The 9516-nt window shown below is 43.9% G+C and overlaps 1 protein-coding gene and 1 pseudogene across 1 annotated transcript; both read right to left on the reverse strand.

The window, feature by feature from the left end:
• Window positions 1-406: 406 nt before the first annotated feature.
• On the reverse strand, window positions 407-1130 carry LOC147432715 (uncharacterized). Its single transcript, XM_086491631.1, has one exon. The coding sequence runs from the start codon at window positions 1122-1124 to the stop codon at window positions 663-665; it is 462 nt and encodes a 153-aa protein (XP_086347757.1). The 5' UTR covers window positions 1125-1130; the 3' UTR covers window positions 407-662.
• A 46-nt stretch (window positions 1131-1176) lies between these two features.
• LOC147432716 (uncharacterized) lies at window positions 1177-2768 on the reverse strand (annotated as a pseudogene).
• Window positions 2769-9516: the final 6748 nt, after the last annotated feature.

The following is a 9516-nucleotide window of genomic DNA, read 5'->3' on the forward strand; positions in this document are numbered from 1 at the left end:
ACATGCATCTCACTCATGTTGGCCTTGGCGGAAAAGAAGCAGCTTAAGCAACTTAGGATATTCAGCTGTTGCTTCAATAAGAATGGAAGAGAGAAAGAGAGAGAGAGAGAGACTTCCTAAGATCTTGCATTGTGACGTGTGTGTGTGTGTGTGTGTGTGTGTGTGTGTGTGTGTGTGTGTGTGTGTGAGAGAGAGAGAGAGAGAGAGAGAGAGAGCCACTTCCTAAGATCTTGCGTTGCATGATGTGTGAGATATCTTGTTGCCGCTCAAGAACTGGCCAAGTTGCCAACAACCAAAGGAAGGCTGCCAAAGAAATAAAGGAGAGAGAGAGGGAGGGAAAGAGAAATTTTTAACCCAATCTCTCATGGTCACACCAATGCCACAGCACATCAGCATAGATAAAACCCTGATTAAACTACAAAAACATATACACCATCCATCCATTTTCCAGGCATTTCAACTGTGCAAAACACTTGCCAGACAAAACTCGACTTGACAAGACAAGACTCTCACTTCTAACTGCTCACAACTGAGAGTCACAAACTAAAAGTTTCTTGCCTTCCACTTGAAAAACCAAACCCTGCTCACTACACAGACAAAATACCTAGTACTAAACTACCTACTAACAGAGCATGAAATCATCATCATCCACTAGAATCTGATTATAAATATTGTTCTAGAAGCAATCCCTTGATCCATTCTTTCTCGATGTCAGTTGCACCAGCAAGTTCATCAGGCACGGTAATAAGCACTTCCTTCAAGAGCTTCTTCACGTTCTCAGTCAGATAACTATAGTTGCGGTCAATGCCGTAACAAGTAAGGTTGATGTGAGGGTCCATATCTGTCGGTACATCCCCTTTATTTGATGTCCAAAGAAGCCATGCAGACCCATCCCCAAGATTCTTGACTGGCTCACGCAAGGACATAACAATAGTGATGACGAAAAGGCCTGGTTCTACCCTTACATTTGTAAACTCCGACCTTACTTTAGTTATAGAAACTTCTTCTAGCCAGCCAAGATGTTTCAAGTTCTTTACTGAGACAACTGTGCAGGTCATGCCTTTTGCAATCCACACTGGAATGATCATGTCTATACCTGGCAAGTTGTTCTCTGCCCTGTACATGAGAGCATAACCTGATACGCAAGCCCTACGCAATGTATCTGGGGTTGGAGGTTTACGCACTAGCACGAATGAATTGAAGAAAACGCTCCAGAGGTCCAGGAGTCACATATCCTGCCATGCATGCAGCAAGCAAGTGCTTTAGTGCCCCTTCTTAGACCACATCATTCCACAAAGTAAAGGCTGCAGCTTCCGCAAGAATTGGCCCAGCTGGCAAACCAATATAAATCCTGGACCTGTCCTCAGATACACGCAGAATCAAGTTCATGTGTGAAGCTGACATGGTTTCTGCAAGCTCAGATCGAGCACATATTGAGAGCCCTGCTGAAGCAGACAAAAGTGCGATGGCTTGGCTTTCAGTCATGAGCCCACAGCACACATTCGCATCCAGATTCTTCTTGTCAACTTCGAACCAACTTTTGCAAAGCAAAACGCCGAACAAAGGAAGGCGTATCCCCCATTTCCAGCCTTGCAAACCACATTGGCCTACCTTGCTTCAACCAATGCTGGGATTGGAAGCAGTCAGGAACTCCATGACTTGCAGTTCCCTTGAAAAGAGACATATTTGGGAGGAAGTAGATTGGAGGTGCCAGTTGGAAACCCATCGGCCTGGCCCTGTCACTGTTCTCGTTGTGCTTGCTGGGTAACAGATTGGTAACTTTAGCAGAGGTGTCTAGCATAACTGCAATGAAGGTCTGATCGTCAAAAAACATCCTGAGGGCCCTCCTGATTTGATAGAATGGGGAGAGGGTCATCGATTTTGAATTTGGTTCTTTTGTTTGCATCCCTCTTGCTTCATCAAAGGCAAAGATGACACTGCAAGGTGTGTGCATACACGCAGTCTTCTTGTTAGGTGAGCATTGTCTGCACTTCTTCTGCAAGGCTTTTTTAACAGACTTGATTTCTTCACTACAAGTGGCAATGCTCCACCTGTCTAGATCTTCCCCTTTGTACGTGTCATCATGGTCAGACTTCATCCACTCCTTCAGTATCTTCTCAGCAAGGTCATCTTTGGGAAAACCATGCTCATCAGGAAGCTGATATTGCTTCCAAGCCTCTGGAGATGTGGTACTAATGCAAGCAGCCAGTATGCTGAGCCACGCCTTCAAGTAAAACACCATACCATATTCTGTGAATGTGCTAGCAAGCTTATCTGCGAGACCACCTGTCCTCAGGGGGAAGGCTGTTGCCGAGTGACTCGCCAGGCTGCAATAGCAAACATACACATTCAGCTTACTCAATTCCATCAATGCTCTTGACTTGCCTGTACCTGATGCTTGTACAAGGGTGCAATAGGGACTGTAGTAAACATCACTTGTCATTGTGCAGCGATGCTTAACAAGCTGGATGTGCAGTTCCTTGAAACGGAATCTTGAAGCACTTCTTGGCGAGAGCCCTTTCGTTGACATAATGCTGTTCCTCATCAAGGTGAGGTTTTATGCAATACGACCCTTCAAAAATTTGGTGGCATGTTGCGCTTCCATATCAAACTCTGAAACCAACTTGTCAGGGTGGTACTGGAGTAGATCTCCGAGCGCCTTTCCCAGAATCTTCCAACTCCAAGTTTGAGTCGATCATGAAGCCATAAATTTCCTTCTCTTTCGCTGCTCTTTCCTGCCTTTCTCGCAAGCGTCTTTTCTTATCCATTGATGTTAGCAAGAGCTTTAGCGCTTACCCGACTGGAGCTGCAAATCTTGATGCGGGGAGGCGCGATTCACACACAAGATGAAACGGCGCGAGCTGGCATCCCCGTCATGCCTGTCTTCGAACTGTTTATGGGCGACCTTACTGCTTTTCAAACAAAAGTTTCGGGCGGGAGATTTGATCTCATCAGCACATGATCGCGCGCTCAAGGTCGTACGAGCTGAGCCAATAGCTTCTCACATATGAATGCTCGAATGACCGTCAACCAAGTAGGGTACATTTTGGGCCCTCCATTTGCATGAAGCGCCAGGATGGATGGTGCCCGTTTGTGCAGCCACCCTTAATGTGAAAGGGCTCGCGAATGGGCATCCAATGTTTTTTTGCCTCATGGACAAGCACTTGCCCGCGTGTGAAACCACCCTTACTCCTTTACACGAGTTGCGGGCTGAGAGAGGGATGAGAGAGACTAATGTGACTTCAATGCTATGAGGTTATGAGACCCATCTTCAGTGGGTCTTGCTCGTTCTTACCACATGCCAATCTGTAGGAAATTACAGCCACCTTCAGCATATGCTTCCATCAAGAGCTATGGCATGTAACTTCCCTGCACATGAGTTTCCTATGATCATGGCTCCTCCCAAGTTTTATTCACCAATTGATGAGCCTCCTTGAAGAATTGGGGCAATGGCTTATTGAGTTTGATGAGTTCATTGTAAATCACATGGGATGCAATTCTTAAAGAATTGGCATATGTGGCCTACTTTAAAGAACTTTGCAATTCATCATGTAGCCTTTTGTTTTCCACAATTAGCTCCCCTTGGTGTACTTTGTTTGTTGAATGCAAGCACCAATTCTGCTTTCCCATATGTGTCCTATAGTTCGTTTATCAGATCCCTACTTTGTTCTTGAAGCCTCATGTTTTCCTTTGTGTGCCTAGCATGAGTTTCAAGCTATCATGGTCCTCTGAAAGCTTAGTTAGTGCTTCATCCCTTAGTTTTGACAACCACTTCTCTTCTTGTTCCATAGCCATATCATCAATAGTGGCGCAGCTCGTGAGGGTTCTGTTGTACCTGAGGATTTGTCAGACATGTTCGAAATGTTTTTCTAATGTTTTGATGTAGTCCTTCATTTATTCCTCATCATGTGCTCTTTGAACCTTTTTGCTTCTTCTTGATTTTCCTTCAATTTTATGTTCGTCTCCTTACGTTCCCAGACCAAGGCTAAGCACTCCCTATGTAGGTGCACATCCCTTTGTAGTATCCTTGAGCTTCTTGTTCTCCTCTCTAGCAGTGACCAGCTAACACTATCAATATTCTGGCTCATTCATGTGATACTTGCTCATTTCTTGGCCTAGTTGTGCAGCTTGGTATCTCACCTCCTTCCTTGTTGAGAGAGAGAGAGAGAGAGAGAGAGAGAGAGAGAGAAAGAGATTATATTAGCCTCTTCTAGAGGCTTAGGTTCACTTCGACATGGTGTTTGCAATTGTGCTTCACACTTTTGATGTGCATGAATTCCATGTAAGGTGCTATGGTCATCTCATGCACATGTGGTTCAATGATGACATTCGTATTTGTATGTGTACTCTCAATGGTGCAAATGAGAGAATTTGTATGTTCTCTGTGTAGAATCTCTATAAATATCATTTGTGGTGGCCTTACCCCATGAGCTTCCCCAAGTCTCTCAAATATTGTAAACCACTTACAAGGTATTGCATGCGTATCAAATATGTGGTGATGGTATAGCCTTGAGAATGATTCTTGTTTGTGTGAGAATACATGCCATTTGCAAAGGTCTTATCATACGGGTCTATAGCTACCATGTCATCAATTTTGATGCAAGGTTGATTTTGTGAGTGTATGTGTGCCCTTTACTTTAGGCCCCATCAAACGGGGTACCATAAGTTGTTGGGGTTAGGATTTTGATCATAACTCTTTCTTTAATAAATGAGACACTCGACCAGGATTTGGAAGCTGGTGGGAACTTCTTCTTCTGCTTCTCTAAGGGTTTTAGGCCCCTCGATTGGGATCTGCAGATTGGCTAGGGTTATGCTCGGGGAGCCCTAATCTTTTTTGTCTTCAATGGCTTGGCGCGTTAGCAATTTGTGACATTGAGCATCTTTTTTTCGATCAAGTGATTACCTTGGGCTATAGAGAGGCAAACTGTTTGGGTTCCGAGTGTGTTCCCCTTTCCCCCCATCCATCTTGTAGTGCCCCCACGAAGGAGCATTGATGCTCCAATATGAAGGTTAAAAGCTGTGCTTGAAGGCTCACAAGTAGTCGACGGATGGTCAAAGTATTTGGTGGCTGAGTTGAAAGATAGCGGAGGTGATGGAGCTAAGCTTTGGTCCCATGTTTACAGGTGTTGAAGACCCTAAAGGCTGTTTAGCAGATGTTGAATTATGGATGTTATCGCTGCGTATGTTGATGGATGCTGAAAGGTTGCAAATGGTTCCGCTGTTGATGCACGGACGTGCAAAGATTTGGTAAAATGATTTGAAGGCTGATCGTCGAGGTTCATGGCAAGAATCACAAAGGCAGTTTCTAGAGCAGTTTTGAGAAGTGATCACCCCGGCAGAGGCTGGTGCAAAGCTGAAAGCGGTACACCAAGACGTAACTAAAGATTTTTCCATTTTCCTTGAGCAGTTTGAAGCCTCTTAGAAGCAACTAGAGGTTGCCACTGGGGTGAAAGGAAATCAATTTTCAAAGCTGTCAAGGTTCCTTGAGTTCTTTCATCCGAGAATCAGAGATAAGGTGGAAGACGGTGCTAATACCTATGGAGACATGGTGTATCTAGAGAAGATGAAGAGCAAAAAAGTGAAGCGGAAGCTGGAACTGGGTTTGCTGAAGCCTGTAGATTATGTGCCTGTTTCAAGGCTAGCAGAGTATTTTATGGTTCAATCAAAGGCAGTGCCAAATGTGCAAGATGTGAAGCTTGTTGAGGTGAGGTCTGTTACCATATACATGTGGTAGTGATGTGTGTGAACACACTAGGACCACCGGGGCATTTTTCCCCTTTTTAGGAGGTTTTTTCCCCCATGCATTGTATATACGCCCATCACTCTAGGGCTATCTATCTTTCCATTGCACACTAAGTAATACACTTTCTATTGTGTGCCTTGAGCTTCCTTCGTCTTCTCCAAGCTGTGTGCGTTTCTCTGCAACCCTAATTCCAACAATTGGTATCAGAGCAGGTTGCATCCTCCCGGGCTTAGTCACTAGCTGCTCCAGTACACGCCTGCTCACTTTCTCCGATTTCAGTGAGCTTTGGCGAGCGTTCACAGGCCAGCAAATATTTCAGGAAGGCTCATAGAGCTCGGTCTGCTTAGAATTTTTATTTGGGCTCATTTCGGCCTCCGTTTCCACTACAGGCAATACTGCACAAGCTATTTCGTCATTTTGTGCAGAATTTTTGTCAGTGCCGTTTTTTGCATAACAGGTACCTTATAGTCTTCTACGGTTTGTGCTATATAGCACCTGTTGTTCCTGCTCTCTTTTTCCTATTTTCGGGCAGTTTTCACATCAGGTGCAGCATTTACATGGCTGACAACAACAACACAGATGTGTTCAAGATGTTTGCTGCTGAGGATAGGTTGGATGGGGAAAACTACCCTATGTGGGCTTATATGATGCAACATGTTCTTGTGTCAAAGGGCGTCTGGAACATTGTGCAGGGCATTGATGTGCATCCTGGTTCTGAGGATGTTGGCGATGTTGAGGATGTTGCAGGTCTTGCTACAAGGATTGCTGATGTTAGAGTTGTTTTGCCTACGGCAGAACAAGCTCGTTGGGATGTAAAGGATGCGCAGGCTCATGCATTGATTGCGTTGTCTGTGAAGCGCACCATTGTTCCTCACATCCGTTCAGCAAAATTTGCAAAACAGGCTTGGGATATTCTAGCAGGTCTTTATGCAAGTCGTAATGAGGCTAAAATTGCTTTGCTGCGTAAAGATCTGGAGTCGAAGATTATGCATGAGGAAGATGATATGGACACTTTCCTTGCTAGTGTCAAGGATATCAATGAGCAGCTTATTTCTGTAGTTGAAGTCATTTCACACAGTTCCCTTGTGTAGACTGTTCTTGATGCCTTATTAGATTCTTACCAGACTTTTGTTAGTACTTGGAGACTTATGACCCAAGGAAATCCAGAAGTTGTCAAGTTTGATGCATTATGCACATTGCTGTTGCAAGAGTCACTTTCCAGAAAAAACAGGACTAGACAGCGTGCATTTGAACAGGCTTTTATTGCTTCTCAAAGAAAGGGTGGTAAAACAACAATGCGGCCACTTCTTATGGTTCTGTTGCGAGTGGCAAAAATTCTGTTCCTAATGCTTCTGTTGGCAGCACTTCGTCTAGCAATTTTGGTGATAAGGGCAAAAAGAAGATGCATTGCCATTATTGTAAAGCTAATGATCACTTGATCAAGTCGTGTCCTAAGTTGAAGGTCAAAGAGGCTAAGAAGAAAGAGGGTGGTTCCACTGCAAATGCTGGTTCCACTACAAATGCAGCCATTGTTTAGTCTTATGTGAAAGGAGTCTTTGTTGCTGATGTTGATGTAGAATGGGATTTTAATGCAGAGTGTACTTACAATCCTGATGTCCATGATGCATGTTTTTCAGTTGCTGCAAATTCACATGTGTGGTATTTTGACAGTGGTTCTACAAAGCACATTACCTCACATCGTGAATTGTTCACCTCTCTCGAGTCTGTCCCTCATGGGAATTATGTCACTTGTGCCAACAATGCCTCTTATATAGTTCAGGGAGTTGGAAAGATTGTGCTTACTGCTGCTAATGGCAGTTCTTTTACATTTTTTGATGCACTTTATGTACCTGGGATCAAGAAGAATCTCTTGTCTGTATCCGCACTTGCTAGACTTGGACTTGTAGTCAAATTTGTGGATGACAGATGTACAGTTCATGATCTCAAATTTGGTGATGAAATTGTTGCATCTGGCCTCTAGTGTCGTGGGCTGTATAAGCTCACTTTGTATGACAAGTGTGGACAAAATTTTGCAAATGCTGTTGCAGATTCAAGGGCTATTTTAGATGCAAAACTTTGGCATGCACGTTTTGGTCATCTGAATTTTGCCAGTTTGCTGCATTTGCAAAAATCTGATATGGTTGCTTCTTTGCCGCCTCTTGAAGCACCTGTCAAACATGTTTGTGAAGGCTGTATTTTGGGTAAGATGCAGCGTTCTAAGTTTCCAAAGGATGGTTCAGTTCGGGCCACATGCAGGTTGTAGCTTGTGCATAGTGATGTTTGTGGGCCCATGCAAACTCCATCCTTGGGCAATTACCTGTACTTCGTGACTTTCATTGATGATTACTCCAGGCATGCATGGGTATTTCCGCTTAAAGAGAAGTCCGATGTTTTTATGTGCTTCAAACAATTTCTGGCTATGGCTGAAAATGTCTCAAAATGTACTATGGGCACCCTCCGTTCCGATCGAGGGGGGGAGTATATGTCTCATGAATTTAATGCATTTCTGGCTAGTCGTGGGATAAAACACCAATGTACAGTGCCTTATACACCTCAGCAAAATGGTGTTGCTGAGAGGAAAAACAGGTCACTTACGGAAATGGCACGATGTATGGTCAAAAGTCAAGCTTTGCCGCATTCTTTTTGGCTTGAGGCCATCATGTGTGCCACTTATGTACTTAACATGTGTCCTACGAAATCTTTGCAGTTTATTACTCCATATGAAGCATGGCATGATAGAAAGCCTTTTATCAAGCACATGCGTGTTTTTGGGTGTTTGGCATATGCTTTGGTGCCACAAACATAGCGCAAAAAACTGGATGATAAGGCTGTCAAATGTATTTTTGTTGGTTATAGTGTTGAAAGCAAAGGTTACAGGTTGTATCATCCGCAAACAAAACGTATTCTGGTTTCACGAGATGTAGTGTTTGTGGAAGATTCTGTTCAGCCCTTGCTATCTTGTACTAGAGACAGTAATGTAAGCTCACAGGACATTTATGACACTTTGTTGCCTCTTTTCAGTGGTGGAAATACGAATGTAATTTCCAATGAGGCAAATGTACAGCCTATGGGGGTTTGTGAAAATGTTACAGATCAGCCTATTACTAATGCAGATGTACATGATGTACTTGATGAGGAAAGGGCTGAAAATGAGCAGGCTAGAGGTATGCCAAAATGGCTGGTGCACACTTTGCGTGACAGTAAATTGGATCCACCTTTGTCTAGTCGTACTCGTTCAAGCTCTCGCCATGCATCTTATGCATCAGATTGTTATGCTTTGGCTGTGTCTAGTTTACATGATGTTGAGGAGCCTCTGCCTTTTGATGAAGCACAGAATCCAGAAAATTGGATGGCTGCCATGCAATCAGAATATGATGCACTTATAGAAAATGACACATGGACTTTATGTGATTTTCCTCCTGGCAAAAAGGCCATTGGTATGAAGTGGGTTTACATGTTGAAACGCAAGCCGGATGGTGAGATGCATGAGAAGGTAGCGGGTAGCAATCAAGTTGCAAAAACCGAGGATTCAGAAGGAGATGAAGAAAGTGTGCAAAACCTAGACAATGGTCAAGCTTTTGTGGAGCGGTAGGCAGTTGAAGATGTTGATACCTAGTTAGTGTATGATGCTGATGAGGATGGGGAGTCTAGTTCCAGTTTATGGGAGGCAAGTGATGAAGATGGATCGGATGAGCCCTCATCCTACAACGAGGAGACCGAGTCTAATAGGCCGATGCTGGTAAAGGTAAAGCTGCCTGACTATGTGTCTAATA

Source organism: Adiantum capillus-veneris, chromosome 20 (genome assembly GCF_014529385.1).
Source record: "Adiantum capillus-veneris isolate H3 chromosome 20, ASM1452938v2, whole genome shotgun sequence".
NCBI lineage: Eukaryota > Viridiplantae > Streptophyta > Polypodiopsida > Polypodiales > Pteridaceae > Adiantum > Adiantum capillus-veneris.